The sequence below is a fragment of the Melanostigma gelatinosum genome (genome assembly GCF_949748355.1).
Source record: "Melanostigma gelatinosum genome assembly, chromosome: 12".
Taxonomy (NCBI): domain Eukaryota; kingdom Metazoa; phylum Chordata; class Actinopteri; order Perciformes; family Zoarcidae; genus Melanostigma; species Melanostigma gelatinosum.
This window is the reverse complement of record NC_136645.1, coordinates 20,396,331-20,416,709: the sequence shown is the minus strand read 5'-3', so window position 1 is coordinate 20,416,709 and position 20,379 is coordinate 20,396,331. Positions and strand designations below refer to the sequence as shown.

Sequence of the window (20,379 nt, the reverse complement as noted above, 5' to 3'; positions counted from 1 at the left end):
CGGTGAACAGTACTGCACGCTTTCCACCACAAAAACCACGTCATGGTTATTCATCCAGTTTATGTCCTTTTAATTAAGTGGAATCTCTGGCTGTTGTGGTGGAAAGAGCACTAATTGAAGATTGGGCATTTTAAAGGCTTCTTTACACTGTGTGGTTTTGGGCTGTTCCAGATGAATAGAGAAACACAGTGTCCCACTGTAGAGCTTCAGCAGGCCGCATCAACGATCTGAAAGTGTCAGAAGTTTAGGACCAAAATCTCAGTTCATGTTGACAGAAAAGAACATATACACACATACAGTTGTAAAATAATACAACACAGACAACATAATATAACATAACATGAATACAGCACACAGAGACAGACTATAGGCTGTTTATAAGAAGTGGACGTAGTCGTCGTGGTGTCACCCATTGGTTTGCGGGGCTGCAGTTTTGAAGCCTCAAGTTCGGCGATTTGGCCGTCGCCATCTTGCCTTTTTTTCCTGGTAGCGGCAGCGACCTGTCAAAACGTTTTAAGACGCTTTTGCATTGGCTTCACTCGTCAGAACCGGAGATACAGACGTCCACCTACGTATGCAAGATCTAAATCCATACACTTATGCATACATACTTATGCATGCATGCACATACACACTCACACACACACACACACACAAGTCAACAATATATATTCTCTCAAAGCCAACTTTGCAAAATTGACATTTCATGATGCCATCTTTACCCTGGTGGCAGCCGCTTCCTATCCTATTCCTTTTCAATGTATTGAAGTACTAGTTTTTATTTTGTTTTTCTATTCAGATTTTACCACTACAATTTACCAAACATTCATCTTACATGGTTGAAGATGGAGCTCGTAAAGTCCTGCATGGACTGAAGTTTTTTTTAGAGCCATCTCAAACAATGTGACATCCAATCCACCCAGACCCATCAGCAGGAAATCGCTTTACAAAGTGTGTATATTCCACACACTGTAAACAGGCTATGCACTCGACAAAGAGAACACCGTACAGTCTTAAAGTCAACATTTTACTGTCTGATCTCCCACAGGCTCTTTTAAAGCAGTTCACAATGACTTCCCGTGCTCTGTAACGTACTCCATGAGGCTGTTTTGTGACTCTACTGAACTTCAGTCTGGACTGACCTGTTTCTCTGTAATCCTTCATCATCAATGTGCCTCTAATCAGAGCTGGCCAGGTGCTTGACGAAAAGACAACCGTGTCAATGCATTTGACATTGTTTCTTGACGGGGCTATTTAAAGCAACAGGGCGTCATCTTTGACATTCATTAGTGCAGCTGAAATGAGACGCTTTCCACTGAGGGATGAAGGATTTACCTTGGATTGCATTTCATGTCGCTGGTGTTTGTGCCCTGTGATGTTTGATTACCTATGAATATCCTGCTGTTCGTCTTTCTAATCCACGCTCTCTCGTTTTGTTGTGTGAGAACGTCCTTGGTGAATCGAGTGTGTTGAGTGTGTGTTCCAGTGGAGCATCATAATCTATTGTCCGTCTTTGCTTTTGCTCTTAGGGAAGAAGGTCGGCGAGGAGGCGGTGAGCCTGAACCCTGCGTGTGCTGAAAGCCATCAGTGGTAGGTTTGCCTCCTTTCCTTCCTCTCCACATTCAAAAGCTGAAACTGCAAAATGTCAAAAGCAAAAGAAAGAAAGCGTAGGCACGGGTACTTTCCCAAGACGAGAGGCGCTGTGCTTCTGAGTGACGTGTCGGGCCTCGAGCAGCCGTTCCTCAGTATTTGAGTGGATGTTCACTCAGGCGTTTCTTTGAGCAATTCTAGCGAATTTGACTTGAATGAATCCAGAGGAACGGGGATAAGAGACGGAGTGAATCAAGTTTGAATTGTGTCAGTTTAACTTTTGGACCAAACCAACACGGATCGGAATATGCAAAGAAAAGTGCACATGCAGTCAAATGAAAGAATGAAATCGTAGCAGAGCATCGCTGCACGCTTTGCATGTTTGTGCGATAAAAGCAGTTTCCCCTCCCTGCAGATCACCCCTCCATCCATAATCATTTTGATGAATGTAAACACAGCTTAGGTTTACTTTGGTCACATAGACTGCCGGTTACACTGGAACGATGCCTTGAATGGTCTTCTGTACATATTTACAGCGGTGCATGTTTAGTGCCGGGGGTCATTGTGTATTTGTGTTGAGCTCATTACATTTGTCTGCATTTCATGTTCTGTCTTCTTGTTTCTGTGGTTCAATGTCTGACTTGTCCCACAGAAATTTAAAAAACAACAACTTAAAAGACATATTTTCTGCATCTGGCTGATGCTAGTGGACATTTAAAAAAATGGCGAAATCTCTCTCTTTGAGTGGATATTAAGTCGAGGGGATTTTCGCCGCCGTAGGTGATTCTGAGACAAAAGAAATCGGGAGAACCGTTGTGTACCTGCCCAGCTGCTCTGTGATGCAGCGGGAGAAAATCCCCCTGCTTTTTAATTAGTTGTGAAGAGTGGGCCTGGTGGCACGAATCCCGTCTGTATTTGTGCAGGCCCCAGTGGTGCATTCCTCATCTGAAACACTGCTCATGTTAAAACTTGACTGCTGATTAGACACGGAGTCCACGGCTGGAGTAGAGAGATGAAGATTGCGCCAGATGCAGCTCCGAGATCAGTTTGCATCAAAACAACTGCAAAAGTAGACTTCTAATGCAGCTGCAACGAACCGACACACAGCCCCTTTTACTCGGCTTTGCTTTACTCGTGTTCAACATCGAGCCCCGAGCATTCAGGAAGTCCATACAGCAAACAGTGTGCTGCGTTTGATTGCTTATATAACAGTAATATCTTCCCTAGTGTGTGTATTTGTTACCATTAATTACATTCCCTGTGTAATGGAGATCATGCAGTTGGTTTCTGCAGACACGCGTGTGAAGTTCTCCCGCGGAAAACCGGCCCAGACCGCCCGCTCGAGCCAGCCGCCCTGTTTGCTCTGTTCGTTGGGGAATAATTAGCATTAGCTCATGCACATACCGCAGCACTCGAGACGTCAAGGGGAATAGCAGGCTGAGTTTGTTTAGTTGATTACCCCTGAGCAACAGCTTTGAAAAAGCTTCATGCTTAATCCTATATCCACGAATGGAATTAGTGAGGTTCTTAAACCGAGCAGAACGGACAGGGCAAAGTAGGTAAAGCCGCGCTCCGGGAAGGGGAGGAGGCTGAGGACTGGGGACGGTGCCAGGCAGTGTTGCAAGGAAGTTTACGTCTGAGGTAACTGTTTACTTAGAGCGCCGATGCCGTGAGAAAACTTGTCACCTGTTTTCCTGAATGCCGCCCAGCTTGTCACAATTTGGCAACCTGTGATGTTCAGACGCTCTGCCACCGAAACTACTTACATCGTCTTCTTCTCAAAGCACACGTGAACGGACGGCTTTTTGAAACCTGTTCATTGTCATCTACTCCAATTACATTTTTACTAAAGTGTTGCAAATGTGTTTTTTGGGATGTGAAAAATCTACAAATGTTTTTTTAAGGTTTATCTTTGTAACAGCCTTCTTTAAATCTGTGAAACTGCATGCACACATAGAAAAACATGCAGGCAGAACTGAAATATGCAGGCAACACACTGATAAAATATATAGTCCGAGCAAATAATTGGTGCAACAAAATATATATGATGATAAAGTTGAAATTAATGTACATAGTGATGAAGTGGTAGAACAGCATGCCGTGTACTGCAAGTTACAGAGAAGGGCAGCGTCGTTGGATGCACTGTAACAAACACGATTATTGTTGTAATATATTAATTTCACCCAGTATAATAGTGTTCGTTATGTCATTACGATTACCAAAACAAGGACTCGTTCTTAGGCTTCCCCGTGTGCCATTACAAATCTGGCTAAAATCTTAGCAAGTCGGGTTTAATTGCACGCATACCAAAACCTTTATTCTGAAACTTCAAGTTTGATGACACACAAACTCTGTGGTGTTAAACCAGTTTTGCACATCTACAATTAGCGCTTAATTACTGTGTATGATCTATGACTTTGTGCGAGTTTAGAACAAATTATAAAACTAGAAAATGCATTTCCTGCTGAAAATGCGTTGGAATGCTGAAAACTGAAATGAATCGCAAAAACATTGCTGAAAATAGATATCCAATTAAAAAACAAATTGCAAAAAGCTTAATAATTCAAAAAGTTTAAAGATTACAAATATGTAAAGTCATATCACCCCTCTCCTGAAAGAGCTGAATATTTTGATATTTGAACAGTTTCTGTGGCTTCAAAAAATTCATCAGTGGTGATATTTGTAGTAGTATAAGTTGTAGTATAAGTATTATCAGTAGAAGTATTAGTAGCATTAGAATAACTACTAGTAGTAGTAGTAGTGATATTTGTAGTAGGAGTAGATGTTGTAGTTGTAGTCGAAGTATTATTAGAAGTATTAGTAATTAGAAGTAGTAGAAGACATAGTATCAGTAGTCATAGTAATAGCTGTAGTATTGGTCGTAGTATTTAATATCACAGTAGTAGTAGTAGTAATAGTAATGGCAGTAGAAGATGTAGCAGTAGTAGTAGTACTAGTAGCAGTCGTACTAACAGCTGTAGTAGTAGTATTACTACTTTTAGTAGCATGAATAGCAGTAGTAGTAGTAGTAGCAGTTGTCGTATAAGTAATAGTAGTAGTGGCAGTAATAGCAGTAGTTGTAGTAATAATATTGATGGTAGCAGTAATAGTAGCAACAGCAAAAGTTATAGTAGTAGTAGCAGTAGTAGTAATACTATATTAGCAGCAGTAGTAGTAGTTGTCGCAGTATTAGTAAGAGCATTCATTTTATTAACAAAAAAGCCTAATTTTGAGCTTGTTTAAATACAGTTAATCCATGGGGCTTTTATTTTGAAAGGGTGGGGCTGGGTGGGGGGGAGAGGAGACATAATCATAATGTCTGACACACATAAACAGAGGTTATTAAATGCCTGGCTTCATCACAAGCATTTCAATTAGAATTCACTCTTTGGGGCTTTTATTTTGAAATGGGGTGTGTGTGTGTGGGTGTGTGTGGGGAGATTCCTAAGACCTGAATGACTGTATGAGAGAGACACAGAGAGAGAGAGGGAGAGGAGTGTATGTGCGCGTGTGTCTGTGAGTCTGTGTGTTTATCAACATCACTAATTGGCTCAATCGCGAACACCTGTGTGCCTGAAGCCATTTGAAAATATTCTCCATAGAGATCCCATTGAAAATAAAAAGCTTAATAATTCAAAAAGTTTAAAGGTTAGAAATATGAAAAGTCATAGCAGACCTCTGGTGAAAGAGCTGAACATTTTGATAGTTGAATGGTTTCTGTAGCTTAAAAAATGAAGGAGAAGAAGAGGTGCGACGGAAGAAATAGAAGTTGAATAAAGATTCGAAGAACAATAACAATTCCCAACGAATGAGATTTTAAATAATCTGTATTTGATTTGTGTAAATTAGCCTTTCTTTTTTTCTCTTGGTGATACCATATCCAGAAATTGAATTAATGCACAGTCACTCCGAGATCTTTGATTGACGGCTTAGCGGGCAGGGTTAGGAGGACAGTCTCAACAAACCTGTTGTATTTGTACCTTGCAGGGCAAGTCACAGAGATTAGTTAATATGCTGGTACAACCTGTGTGTTATGTTCAGGATAATGTTAATGTTCAAACGGTAGTTCATGGATGAGAGTCCTTTGAGTCGGCTGCTCTCTGTTGTGTTGTGGAAACGCTGCGAACACGCCCCCAAGTCAGGTCACATGCAGGCCGGATGCCATTGCATAACATTGACTTCTTGCCAACTTGTTTTAAAGGGTTGGATAATGTTCACATGTTTAGCATGTTTGGGTGAGTTGCAGTTAATGCGCTTGCTAGCTTGTTTTGCTTGCAACGGTTTAAGGTTTGTGATTCAACTGTGGCTAGGAGCAATGGTTCCAAATGTGTTGTTGGGCATTGTTTCGAGAGTTTGATAGTAATGATTGGGGTTAAACTGTATGAGTCATACACCGGCTAAAGACTGGCTAACTGTACCTTCTTACTTTGCTAGCACCATCTCCTCAAACGCAGTGTTAAAGTAACAGTGTGTGAGATTTAGTGGCATCGAGTCGCGGTAATAATCCTCACTTCACCCGGTTCACGTCACCTGGTTTTGTGTGAGTGTGTGTGCGTGGTTGGAGGAGCTCATCCCGACAGAGAAAGCAGAGTGGTTGCACGCTGCAGCGTGATAATATACTATACCAAAACATTAAAAAGTACTTCTACAAAGCACCAGTAACGTCGTAATCCCTAAATGTTACACACTGTTCCATTGAGGTAAAATAGACCATAAAATGAAATATTTGACTTTGTAGCTGCAGCTCACAGGGGGTGTAATTAGCATTGTTAAAAGCTTCCACAAAGAGGAACTTATTAGTGTATGGCATATTCCCTGTCTGTTACACCAGATAGATTGTCACTGGAAATGATCCCTACAAAAGAGTGGGAACCCTGAATAGAGGCTGATATTGATGTCGGGTGTTTACAGTACTTGAACCCCTCCTGGAGCCTATTGTGCATAACGTGTCGTCTACGAGAGCCCAACCGATAAATCGCTGCCTCATATTTGCCAATATCAGCTTATTATATATATAAATCTAGTGTAACAGTCTGAAACAGCCCGTGCACCGGCCGTTTGAAGAGCTGAAGTGATGAACGAGTATGATGTCCGTGTGACGGTCATCGCTTCACGAGAGATTACGCATACTTTCCCAATCTGTCATGCGGCAAATCTCTGCACCTCTTTCCCAGGAGAGGTGGACGAGGACTCTTTTGAAGTCGGACGTGTATCGAGGCAGTCAACGGACGACACGCTATCAGCATCCCCGCGGCTCTCCTCGACTTGTCATCGCCTCATTTTTCATGCTTCAACAGGCAAAATCCAGTAAACTGTAGCCGTCGTGTCGGCCGTAGAGCTTCCTAACAAACCACTTCATAAAAGAGAGCGTGCGGTGTGCTCGCGTGGGGTTACATGGGGTGCTTTCGTGACAGTGAGTGTGAAGCCCATTTGTATAATCTCGGCAGGCTGACGATGTGATTGCATTCTTGTATCGCCGGCTTTGTTTATAGGTGCGTTTCCAATGATCCCACCGTGTGAGTTCAGCCCATGTAAATCCCTGGCTCTCTGAGGGTACAAAGGCCCGCGGATTAAGCAGGGAGCCTGTGGCAGTGCCAGTCCGGGGGGGGGGGGGGGGGGGGGAAGGGGGGGTCTGTTGACCTCCACAAAGACGACTTTAATTTGAAACACGTGCCTCTGTTTGCCGCGGCCACTGTTAGTGCCACCGTGGCAGCGTTGTGCTCCCAGTAGCCGTGGAAGCTCTGTGTAAGCCTAAAGTTTGAAGGCTGAAATCAATCTGCTGTTTCCGCCCGAGCAGCTGACACTTAGGCCCTTTTGTGTTCGCCCGGTAGAGACGGGGATTTCAATGAGCCGCGGCACAAACGTGGACTAACCTTGCGCAATTAAGTGTTCTGTCCTCCTCCCCCCCCCCCCCCCCCCCCCCCCCCCCCCCCCATCATGTTTGAAGACTGGAAAGTATAAACAACAGCAGGTCGGCTAGGCTACACCTCCACTCTTCTTATACGCTCACTTCTCTCGCCCTGAAGGCCTGGTGCTGTTTCACACAATGACAATAGGTGTTGCGTAACACCAAAAGCGACCTCCCGCACGCTGCATTTTAGGACATTATTCATATAGAAGACAGAAGCGCGGGCCGAGGAGTAACTTTGACAACAATCACAAAGGCAAAACTCCACAGGGGATAACCAGGTGCCGAGATGAGCCAACTTTATCAAATGCCGTCGCAATTAAAAGCAGATCTGCCATTGGCAAACGCTGCCAGAATTGCTACACGCTGAATACTGTGAGAGCTAGCCAATCAAAGGGAAGCAGAAATATGTCTTGTGGTAGCCTGGATGTTGAGCAATCTCTCCCACAGCCCTCACCTGGGCGATGCTGGATCTCAGTTCTGATTACCGCTCCCCTCTGGTATGCTGCTCTGGTCGCTCTCTTCAGCTCAAAGCACGATGTAAGATTTATTGCATTTACTCACATCAGCGTAGCGCCATAGTGTAATATTGACTTGTATTATCGGCTAGTTGGATTCACAGAACATTGTGGGTGTTGCTACAGTAAGAGAAGCGAGGGCTGCTTCTCTTTTCACTAATCAGGAAGGATTTGTTGGGATTTGTTTTCATCTACGTATAATTAAAGCAGCATATTGCATAAGGCTGTCAGTAATGATTTTTGCAGCTTAATCATCGGTGTCCAAAAAAATGTCCTACATTCCGAAGTGACGTGTGCACATTGCATGTTTTGTTCAGTCAACAGCCCAAAATTCTGAAATAGATTTTCTGTTGATTGATGAATCATTCATTCGACTAATTGTTTCATCTATATTTACTGGATTACTACAAGTATTAACGAGACAATAAGTTTATGTAAGGCTCATGTGTGGGTTAAGTTTACCATGTTCAGCATCTTAGTTTAGCATGTTAGCACGCTACCCTTTGTTCGTCACCGTTAAACAAACACTAAAAGCTGTAAACATTGAGAGTATTTGGCCATAAACCAAAGTATTGGTGAAAGTGAAAGTGTGTCCGGATGATGGCGCCAATCCATCCAATAGTTATTAACAGCTGGCGTGGCTAAAACGTGTTTAAGCAAGCAAACGCTCCCCTACCTGTTGAGTGTATTTTTGATAAATGTTCATCCAATACTCCAGCTCCAATTATTCACACTTCAAATTTTAAGTCGCTGTTGCTTTGGTTTTCTCACCTCTTTTGAAATGATATCCAGCCGTGGCTTCGTGGAACCACTCTCTCTGAAAAATTGTATTAAAATGTGGAGGCCAGGCGCAAACCAGCTGCCGTCCTGGCTCCGTTTCCATCGCGGCAGATATTGAGTCACCGGTTGATGGATTTGCTCAAAGCCTTCACATCCAGCAGTCTGTTTTCATTGGAAGGCTCGGCAGCACAACTGCAGACAGATAGCATCTGTGCTCCTGTGATGTTGCCGAGCTCTCCACTCATGCAGCGCCAACCGGTGGCACCTGGCTGCCACCGGTTGGCACCCTGCGAAGATGTAAGAAGAACCGATCTTTTTTTGTTAATTAATCTGCTTGTGTTTCCTTTTGCAAACAGTATTCTGGGCACTCAGACGTGATGTGGTTAAGACTTGTCTTATCACTGTTCATTTTCCACACCACCCCCATTAAATAAGAGTGATGATGGTTAGCACAAAGATTAATGTTTGCATGTTTCCCCCCCAATTACAACTACTAGTTATGTTCTTTTTTCTTTTTCCGTGGTTGGAACTTTGTCAACTGAAGTCAAATCCCCGGTTTTTCTTACTTGAATTATTGTACCAACGTTATGTTGATTTAGTAATTACCAACTAATCCTGTAGAACAATTTTTATTTTTTCAATGTGAGCTGATCACAGTCCAGAGACCGAGACAGAAAGAGTGAGAGCTACAACGGAGAACAGTAGCCCGCCGCCAAATCATGCCCTGTTAAAAATCCATTCACAGATGTCAGACACCTCTGTGCACCCACGCACATTTGCAGATTCCAACTACCATCAGCACCGCCATGTCAGACGACACTGTCGGATGACCTTTGTACACGCCGATCCTTCATATGGAAAGGTATTCATGTCGCTCGGTGGTGTTTGACAGAGTACCAGCAGGATTAAAGCGGCCTCGCGGTGAAAAGACTTTGATCAGCTCTCGCCTCTCCTCTCCCAACCCACAGCGTCATGCTGACTTACAGATCCCGAAGCTGAGATCGCTCTTTGTTTGCCCTCCACCTGCCCACTGGTCCAAATCAGCGTATTAATTAGCGTGTGAAGGAGTAAGGTGAAGCGGCTTATCTCTGCTGATGTTGCCCTAATGAGGAGTCTCGCTAAAGAGGGTTGAATGTTGGTGTTTTTTTTCCAGTCCTTCTGGTTGTTCGTGACCCAGAGAAAAGGTGGCGTGACTGAAAAGCCCTCCTCACTAAAAAAACTTCACTACCTGACTTCTGTACTGTAGTCGGTCCGGACTGGGCAACCCAAAACTGTGCCGGTTGCGATCATTGTAATTCTTTGAATTCATGTTATATTGCTCCAGTCGGATCTCAGGTTTTCCATTAACGAACAGGCACAGTATCGACTAAGAGTAATAAAGTTCTTTGTCCACCAAAGCATTTTTCCCAGCTGAAAACGCCAGACTCTTCTAAAAACGCCCAGCTGGGAGTATTTGAGCTTTTAATGTTGATATGTCTGCCATCGTTTTCTTCAGATTCAGATCAACTTTTATCCCACACGAGGACATTAGTTTGGTCCAGAGATCCAGAAATAAGTCCACTCACGTCGCAAAGAAGCGGGGGGGGGGTTTCAGACACTGTTCAAACATCCAACAAGCACTTTGGTTGAAGTTTACCAACGCCTTCTTGTCTTTGTGTCTCACACTTGTGAATGTATCGATTTTGTCAGTTGTGCTCTTAAAAAGAGGATCTATTTTACTGCCAGTTATGGTGGTCATCGCCATCTTGCAGAAGGACACATTTTGGGATCTGGGGACATAAAATCTGTTCAAACTTCATTTTTCTCTTTTAATAAATATGTAAAAATTGAAACAATGAGCAGTATAACCTGTACACACCCGACACACAGCTGATCAACATACTTGTTGTCCCTCAGGTATGCCATCATGTGTGGGATTATGGCAGAATACGACACGGTGCAGAACAAGATAAAGAACGGATACATCTTTAAGGTAAGTCCTGAAACGGCCTGTACTCCAGTCGTATGTTGTGTCTGGCCCTGAAGTGTGTTGTGACTACTTCGTGAAACTCTTGCACTGTTCTGTGCCTACATTTCTCATTCCTGTGTTGAACATTGCATCTCCCAATGTACTCCGAGGAGAGGGGAATGGCCACTGGTATCACTTAAGCCAGTAAGCCGCTCCCACAGCCATTCGGTTGCATAAGACATGACCGAGTGTGGAACAACGGCACGTAGCATTTTATCTCCTGTCAGCGGCTTCCCCCAAAACACCGTGTACCTGTAAACTCTTGACAGGTGAAATAGAGAGCCGTGGAGCGCCGGAGAGGGAAGATATGACACAACAACAACAAAAAAAGAATGAGAGAGAGGGAGAATGGAAAGAGGAAGAGGGAGGGTGTGTGACAGCCGGGAGTGTGTGGTCGCTGTGCGAGATTGCGTGTGTGAGAGGTGTTTGTGAAATACTTGTGGGTTGGTGAAGCAGGACAGATCAGGTCAGAACAGAAGGCGGTGGAAATAGCAGCCGTGTCATGAATCAACAGTGCAGATCTTCAGCCCTGTGTCTCTGTGTCTGTGTGCCTTCCCCTCCCAGGATCATCTGGATAAAGCCATCGAGCTGAAGCCGCAGGACCCCATGTCCTACTACCTGCTGGGCCGCTGGTGCTACGCTGTATGTGACCCCTCCCGACACGCTGCGCAACACGCATATCTCTCCCATCTCTCTGCACATACACAAACTGTGAATTTATGGAGGCTGACATGTCTGCGGGACCCCCCCCCTCCCTCCCTTTTTGCTAACCCTCCCACGGTTTCCCCTCATTCATTCCCTCTGTTTAGGTTTCCCAGAGGTTTGTTTTTTTTCCCTCCTGCAATATTCGCAGAAAGCGTGACGGGGAGGTTAACACCAGCCATTGTTGGCTTTAAATCAGATTGCACCAGGGCGACGTTTTCAGCTGGTGTTTTTTCGGCGCGTCTCGTCCGTCAATCACCGTTGTGATAATGTGAATTTGAAGTTGTCAATCTAACTGCCTGAAAAGGAAGGAAGGTGTTGCAGCGATCGCTCTGACTTAAATGATATAACACTCCCCTACGCTGAGGAGTGAGGGACACCTGATGTTTCCGGGGATTGAGTTTTACGGGCTGTCTGCGGTGCGTTCGTGTTCAACAATGACCTACTGTTTGTATTCAGTCCCGTGACGACGCCACAGCAACGCTACACCTGCAATTAGACGTGGCTGTGATGAATGGTGCGTGGCGGGAACATTACATGTTTGACCAAGACTTCTCCTGTTCATTATCATCTTCTGTGAAGAGCGTCAGGAGGAAAGTATCCGTGCACAGAGTACCCGTGGTCATGGAAACACCGGAGAAGTCGCAGACGGGAAAGTGTGCGTGTGCTTCTGGGCTGGAATAGTGAAGAAAAATTATATGTTACCAAACCGGGCTGGAGATTTATGGAGACGAACACCCACAAGATCCATTAGCTTTGTTTCCATTTAACTGTTAAAGTTATGCGTGTCTTTCACTGCTCACAGATGTAACTACGTTTGATGGGCAAAAAGGACAAATCCCCACAATATATTTAGATCACAATAGACAGCAGTAATACGCCCAAAGAAGATCTGATGAGAAACTCTCTTTAAGTTTTGAAATGTTACAGGTAGATTTTTGAATGTAATTGATAAGTACTAGAGTTTTTTTTTGTAATTGCATCAGTTAAAAAGTGTTTTCAGTCGATGGCCACACATATTGACAACAGCTCATTAGTGATGTCTTAGAGTAATTTAACATCCTCTGAATATCTTGTTTTACCTGACCTCCAGTTGTTTCACTTGCCGCCTTGCTTCAGCGATGTACAAGTGTGACATCCCCGTTGGGTGTCGTTACAAACGCAAAGCGCACTACTTACCGCACCCGGCCACACGCAGCATTGGAGCCAGAGAGGGCAGCGACGCACTGCACTTTAGCCTGCCGTTAGCTTACCGACAAGCTCATGCGCAGAGTTGCCTTTTGACTTTGAGGCGTTCTCACTATTTTGCAGGTGGCTCAGTTGTCGTGGATTGAGAGGAAAGTCGCTGCGACGTTATTTGGAGAGCCTCCGAGTGCAACGGTCGAAGATGCCCTGAAGAATTTTCTAAAGGTACGTTAGAAAAATTCACTCTGCAATCATTCTCCTTTTTATTTAACATACGGTACGTGTGACTCCTTCAGGTGTGAGTCTGCTTAAATACACACACTGTCTTTGCAAGGTGTCCTTCACATTGTGAAAAGTGTTTATAGCTGTTTCACCTCACATTAGAAACGTGGTGTGGAAAGCCCGCCGTCATAGAGGCTGAAACGCATTCACAGGTAATCGTGGTGTCTTTAATGCAGGCACTTGAGAGTTTAAAACCTGCCTCTTTTCTCACCGCCACACACCTGAAAAAACACTGGGCGTGACTTGTATATAAATAATGAATTCCTTTTCAACGAGCAAACCGTCCGTAATTAGAACGGCTTAATCCGTGTTCCCACATTTCACATGTTTATCAAGTAGAGAAATGCTCCTGGCCAATATTCCTGTTGGTGCCTCTTCCTCATGTCTTGCGTATCTCACCCATCATTTTGATTTAAGTGGTCCCTGTTACAACTTGCCGCCCGTGACTCGGAGCACAGCCTCCGGTGAGGCTGTTGAGCTTTAACAAATACATCCTGCAAAGGTTACACGGGTCCCCGGCCTCTAACCTGTGGTCATCTGTACATGACTAACTGTGGGAGAGATCTTTGGGCTGCAGGAGCTGCAGGGGATTAGGACAGTTGACCATGCCTGTGTGTGCATTATGAAGAGATTAACTGTCTTTCAAAAGCTGAATAAAAACCTTTTTTCTTAATTCAGGTTGAGGAGATCCAGCCAGGATATTCCAAAAACAACTATGTGTTTCTAGCTAAGGTCGGTACCAGAGACCTCCATCGCCGTTGTGTGTTTTGGGACTAGCCTGTGCACTGTTCTGTGGGGATGCTGCTGGGACTCAACAATGCATTGACAGTTCGTGTTCCCGTTCTCTGGCAGTGCTACAAAGACCTGGGGCAGAGGGACAAGGCGAGGAAGATGTGTGAAGCTGCTTCTTCAATTAACACTGTGACCAAAGAGGTAGACCTCATCGCTGTTGCTGTTGCAATACTTTATTCACAGCCATCTCACACGGTTATTCCATCTGCAAGATAATACACGGTTGAATACAAGTTTATTATCATCTCCGCCAGTAGATAATGAGGTGTGCGTGTGCGTGTGCATGTGCGTGCGTGTGTGTGTGAGTGTGAGTGTGAGTGTGTGAGTGAGTGAGAGAGTGCGCATCTCTGTGTCCGTCCACGGCTAATCCCGCGTACTGCTGCGCCAAACTGCATAATATTTTGGGGGCTCATTCATGGCTGCATGCTCAGTCCAGGACCTCTCGTGGTTGCGGTGACTCGCGCTTTCTCAAAACACCTTTTTATTGCTTGTTTGATATACGGCCATTGATGAACTGCTGACTCCTCACTCACTACTCTTTACCGGCTCCCTGCCGGTAGGGGCCACTAGTGATCACACAGCTGAGTTCACTGTTCACACTGAAGTATGCTCAAGCGACGGCGGGGCCGGTATGAAGGCAACCCCGAGAGCGGCTTTGTCACATCTCGGAAAACGTTGCAGCGCATTTACAAATGGGCGTTATTTGGATAAACTGACTACATATTGGGAATCAAAATGGAGACTTTCTCTCATGAAAACATATTAAAACTTAATAAAAGCATATTAACAGCTTAAACAGTTTGCTCAGTAGACTTTAAGCCGAAATAAACACGTCAATTCCCGGTTATGCCCATGGAACGGAGCCGGTGCAGACATCTGCATCATAGATTAAAATGAGAGATTAGTTGTGTGAGATGTGCGAGTGAAAAACACGTTTGTCTGATGCACTTGCAGTCAGGGGGGGGGGGGGGTTAGTCAATTGACCCTTAACTAAGCCACGCCCTTCCATCACAGACCAGCCAATCATAGCGTAGCCAGCTGTTGTTATTATTAACTAGCGTTAGCACATCTACGCTACGCTAGCTACTGAAGGTACACACACGCTGCTTTAATGATTGTAACCGTGAATAAAGACAAACACGGCTTGACAGGAACAGCGTTGTCGTCTTCTGTCTCCATCACCAGGTGATCTGTAGACTTCCATCTTCATCTTTCTAACCTGTTTTCACTGCTGTGTCCGTGTGTAGACCCTTCTGTCTGCTTCGCTCTGAAATCGACATAATATTCATGCAGCAGTCCATTGTAGCTCTGACAGCGTGGGGCGTGGCTTAGCGAAGGGTCAGTGGCGGCTTGTATTCGTTCAGTTGCGGCGGTGGTCGTTGCAGACACACCTGGCGGAGATTTTGCACTTGGCTGAGGGCGCCTTTCTGTTTTTATTTTATTTTGAACAATGTTTTTCTCCTCAGGATGAAGAGGCACAGAAGGAGCTGGACTCACTCTGCCCAGCGCTTGGAGTGTGACGACAGTTTGCACATGGCACATTCTTTTGGAACAGTATCTTCCAAGTGCTACGGAGTGTGTGTGTGTGTGTGTGTGTGTGTGTGTGGGGCCATCATGTTAATTCACTCTGTGAGTGGATGGAGGTGTACTGTGACACTAAATCATCAACCAGAACTGTCGTAGCTTGTTTAAAGTCTGATTTGTATTCTAATTATGTTTTTTCTTTAATAGTGGAAAAGAAATGATCCATACCTGGTTGTACCAAACCTGTGAGACAGTTGGTTTTCACTTCCTCTACTACTCAAGTCTATGAGGGGGGTCTTTGTTGAAATGATGTGTTGAAGTTAAATTCAGTGTGATTGTTCGTGTGTGTTTTTTATCGATGTGATCTTTTGCTCTGATAGTGAAAGTCTCTCCGGTGGGTCTCATGGATACCAAGTTTCCTTGACAACAAAGACCTGTCGCTTTTCTGTGAATTGACCCACGGGACTCGCTGTTCTCTCCTGTTTTTTTTTTTGTTGCGTCTCCCGTCACACATTCGAGTGCCAATAACAAAAGCACACCAGACAATGGCGCGCCTCAAACAACGGTCTTGGAATGCGGTGAACACGGGACGACCTCTCGCCCCTCTTCACTCTGCCTCCGCTCAGACCGGCTTCAGTGCTCGCTGGCTCACATGCACACGCGGACTCTTATTTAATCGTGCCGTTAACGCACCCACTGGTGTTTCATGGCATTTTTTCTTTTGTTGACTTTGGCATCTGTCCATTGAGGACATTCATTATTCAGTTCCCGCCAGTGCAGCTCCTGTGACAGTCGTGTCGCTCTAGTATGACTGCGGTTAACGATCCAGCATGAAGACGAGGTACAGTCTCAGGCAGCCCTGTAGGTTTTTAATATGTTTACAGGACCCGTCTGATACGGACCCGTCAACAACCCTCACTGACTTGTTTTACTGGGAACTCTCCGTGGGACTTTTCAGAAGACAATGTGTCAGAGCCTGAGGGACTTCCATTTGCCGCTGGATGTTTCATGTATAGAAAGTAATGAATCATTTAAACACTATATATACAGAACCTTATTTGTAACTCATACTAACGGGTGATGTGAAGCATCTGTAGAGGTGTTTTTGGAACAAACTCTCCCTTTTTCAGTCAGTTCCTGTTGCAACCTTTCAGGGAGGTTTCTCTTGCTGTCCTTTTGATTTCCCACATTATAGGTGCATTATAGTTCTTATATTGTTTTTTAAATCGGCGTAACCTCGAGCCATCTGTTTCATTGTGAACTTTTCCAATGCCAGAGAAAGTGGAGAGGCCATCCAAAGTGGCAACGCCCAAACGTGGTGTGCCAAGTTAGAGAAGCAAAAAAAAATGTTTAATGTTTATAGAAGGCTGGGATTACTCTACATGTGTAGTACACAGCAGCTACTTCTCCCACTCACGGCTCCATTAAGGTTTTTGCTCAGGTTTCAATTGGTGTAAAAAAAGCACACACACACAAGCCACAATTTGTCATCCACAAAGTGACAAAAGATGCTTCATCAGCGCACTGAAGAACACGTAACATAATCAGATTAAGGTCACTGGTGAGCAGGGTTAGGGTTCATCTTAATGGGGTTCTGACTGAGAAAGTGGGGGCCACGTTTTGGGTTTTGTCGTCTGTGTTTCTCTCTGCAACAGAAATGTTGGACCAATGGCTCTCTAGGAATACTATAGCAGACGATGCAGGCACGATGTGATGGTGCATACTGTACGATTACATTCCAGGTCGGGTAACTACAATATGAGCCGATCTGACGGATGTAATGTTTAAACGTTTCCCTTTGTTACCGTCTCATGCATTCCTAATTATGGATAATGTGATAAGCGTGATGCATCTTAGAGGAGCGTCATTGTGTGAAACCATGAGGCGTCCTCTTTGTTTTGTTGGAGTCGCATATAGAGATGGATGTAGAGTGTGATTCATTTTGAATGTATGTTAATAAGGTTACGGGAATTGAAAGGAAAATTACAACCAAACAAAAAAGTTCATGTGTCACTTTACAGATTTTTCTACCGGCACTACGAATGTATTTGATTTCCTTCAACTGCCATTACACGTACACTAGTCCTCAAATCTCATACACTACATGGAGAATATACTGTACAATGTCATAGGCCGAGTGATTAATGGTACAACAGTCTGTAATAAAATCTGTGCAATACGAGGTGTCCAGTTTGTCACGTGTGTTGCTTGCTTAAGAGCTTGTTTGTGTGATTGTTGGTTTTACTGCAGGTCATTAAGAGTGCTCGCTCTGTGCTTTGTAATCTCTAACTTGTAATTAAACTGCGCAGTGATTTTTACTGAAGGGCGTCATCAACTACGTTGATCTTAATCCAAAAACAAGTCAAAATGTAGGAAGCAAGCTCCTGCACGACTCCCAGTGATTGTGGAGTTCTCTGGCATCCCTTCCCTTTCCCCCCAGACTGTACATTTTGTGCCGGGGCACTTTGGAATCTGCTACTGGATCAGATTCAGGCCACCAGTCTAGTCATGTTGCAGCCGCCTTCTTCTTTTCTTTTTTTTTATCATGGTGGATTCACTCTAAATGAGCACAGGTGTTTGTTTATGCAGTCGTATAAACTTCACCGCTCCCTCACTGATTTTATGAGCCTCCTGCCCACGTCATCCAAAAGCCGCAGTTGAATCAGCTGCAGGATTCGTGTTTTCTACTTCTTCACAGGCATCGTGTAAAATATCTTTGTCAGTGATTACATCTGGCCTTGATGTCTGTACATGCCGTCCTAAAAAAACAAGGGCTGGATTTTGCACACGAGTTCAGAGGCTGCAGCTTTCACATGTTCTTGTTGGTGATGTCCAAAGAGCGGCTCACTTTCCCCTGAGTTAGTCTGTTTTAATGCCACTTTCACATGATACCGAATTCACTTGTTAGCTTTCTGGCAGAATTAGACGAGAAGACGGATACCACTCTAATAGCTTTCCTTTGAGTTCCAGGCCACAGCGGGTTAGCTTAGCGTAGCACAATTGCCGGAAACCGTTGAAGCAAGTAGCCTGGCTTTGTCCAAGTGTAAACAACATCCAGCACCGCTAAAGCTCACTAGTTTAAACACTGTCTCGTTCGTTCAATATGTGCGAAAACAGTTAGAAATGTAAAAAAAACATTTTAAGATGCTTTCTAGATGTATTGGGGGGTTGTGTTTCGCACTAGTTCTGGGGAATCTGGCTAATTGTAATTCTCACACTTTTGTGAAAATTTGAAATTCAAAACCAAACTATGCTATGCTAACTGTTTCCCGCCTTTATGCTAACATAAGCTAACTAGATGCTGGCTGTAGCCGTATTATTCAACAGAAAGACAGCAGAGTGGTGTCAGTCTTTTACTCTCCAGCAGCAGGTAAATAAACATATTTCCCAAAACGTACCACGTGTTCCTTTAACCCTCTTAGAGGCCAGAGGCCGGCCACCAGTCTCTCCCTCTTGCTGTGCGTATTTGATAGCATTAGTAATAAGTTTGTGCGAACTTCATTAACCACAAACGTATCTGGGTAAATGTGCCATGTAAACACAAGATGAACTGAAACAAGAGGCCTCAAGATGATGTAATCATGCAGGTGTCCTCTTTAGACCCTTTCATTTCACTTTGTATGGTGCGTTAGCGTTGCATGCATGTAGTATTACCACAAAAGGAAAAAGAATACCAAGTATCAAATTACCACAAACAAATTGCCACACAGGGAGCCTTTGGGGCCCCTGAGGCTGTGGGGCCACAGGACAGTCGCCTGCCTAGTCTGTGCATCGATTACTTCTGTTCACGTCTTGATCTTCAGTACCCCTGTAGCGCAGGGTCGTCTTGTCCACAGCCGCTCTTGCTGAGGAGTCAGCTGAGATAGTCGTGACTTTGAGCCCTGCGCTGACATTTGGGCGCGACTGTTCCTCCGTTCCTGACCTCCTGTCGGTCGATCTCCACAGCCTGTGACCTCTCTGAACGCCACACCTCGAAAGTCTCGCAAACATTCATTCAGGTATCCGTATATCTCCCCTCATTCACAATCTAAGCTCGTCTTAAGTTACACAACTCGCAGTCGGCTCTTCCTGTGTGCACGTTTTATCCTCGGCCAGTGCAGGATTCAAGCTCAAATAGGAAGATTCACGTTAATCTTGCTGTAATGCAGATTTGACAGGTGTAAGCTGGAATGACATAAAATGCGTCTTACCACCACTTTGTGCGATATTTTGTCAGTCGGCTTTTTTTTCCCCCACCAAAGCAGGTGCTCCACCTGCTTTGCCGTGTAAGACGTGACTTTTCTAAACGGCCCATACCTCAGATATTCATGTTTTCTGTTGTGTTTATGTACCAAGTTGTGCAGAATATCTCAGCTCTGCGGCTGTGCTGTATATTAGGAACATTTGCTTCCTCCTGCAGCTTCCTGTAATGCAAGGAGGGAAACACAACAAACGCAATAACCCCTGGAGGCCGATATTGTCTGCTATCAGAACTCAAGTCATTATCCCGCTGATACGGGCATATTACCCGTAAAATTGTCAGCGTCTCTGAGGCTCGTGTGTCTTTGATGTGTCCGTATTTCAGCAGAGAGGCGCAGAAGCAAACTTGCAGAGGTGTTTCCGACTCAAACATATTGTTCTTGGAGCGTTGCCCTCGTGACTTCACTGGCTCTGCTTCGACGTCAGGTTATATTTTGTACATGTCAAAAGAGGGAAATAAATGGAGCAGAGACTAATCATCTACTGTAGTTTTATCTGAATTTGTCACGCATGAAAAGTTGTCTGGCCGGCTGGGTGCAAGCTGATCGAGTACAGGATGTTATGGCAGGGTGAGATAAAAATGCTTCCCTTTTGTTCCCACCTGACCTGGCAACGTACCTTTTGTTTTAGTTTTTTTTAGAAGGTCACATTCTGACCTTTTTTTATCAGCGTCAAGTGCGGAGTCATGCTCGCGTCAAATCTTTTGGACACAGTTGAAACAAATAAATTGTAAATGTGTTGATTTCACTTTCAAACGTGCTCACGTTTCACCTTCAACCTCGTTGAAAGAAAACTACAACAGTGACAAAACAAAAGGATATAGTTCACGTGTTTATTATGTAACTGTACAA

The 20,379-nt window shown here is 44.4% G+C and overlaps 1 protein-coding gene across 1 annotated transcript in view; it reads left to right on the top strand.

The window, feature by feature from the left end:
* Positions 1–17,471, top strand: part of rmdn2 (regulator of microtubule dynamics 2) — a 28,459-nt gene extending 10,988 nt beyond the window's left edge. Inside the window, exons 5-11 of the mRNA XM_079280274.1 lie at positions 1,530–1,590; positions 10,693–10,768; positions 11,369–11,446; positions 12,818–12,916; positions 13,652–13,705; positions 13,826–13,906; positions 15,232–17,471. Of these exons, the coding sequence (XP_079136400.1) occupies positions 1,530–1,590; positions 10,693–10,768; positions 11,369–11,446; positions 12,818–12,916; positions 13,652–13,705; positions 13,826–13,906; positions 15,232–15,285 (503 nt within the window). The 3' untranslated portion in view covers positions 15,286–17,471. The remainder of the gene's footprint in view (positions 1–1,529; positions 1,591–10,692; positions 10,769–11,368; positions 11,447–12,817; positions 12,917–13,651; positions 13,706–13,825; positions 13,907–15,231) is intronic.
* The last annotated feature ends 2,908 nt before the right edge of the window (positions 17,472–20,379 follow it).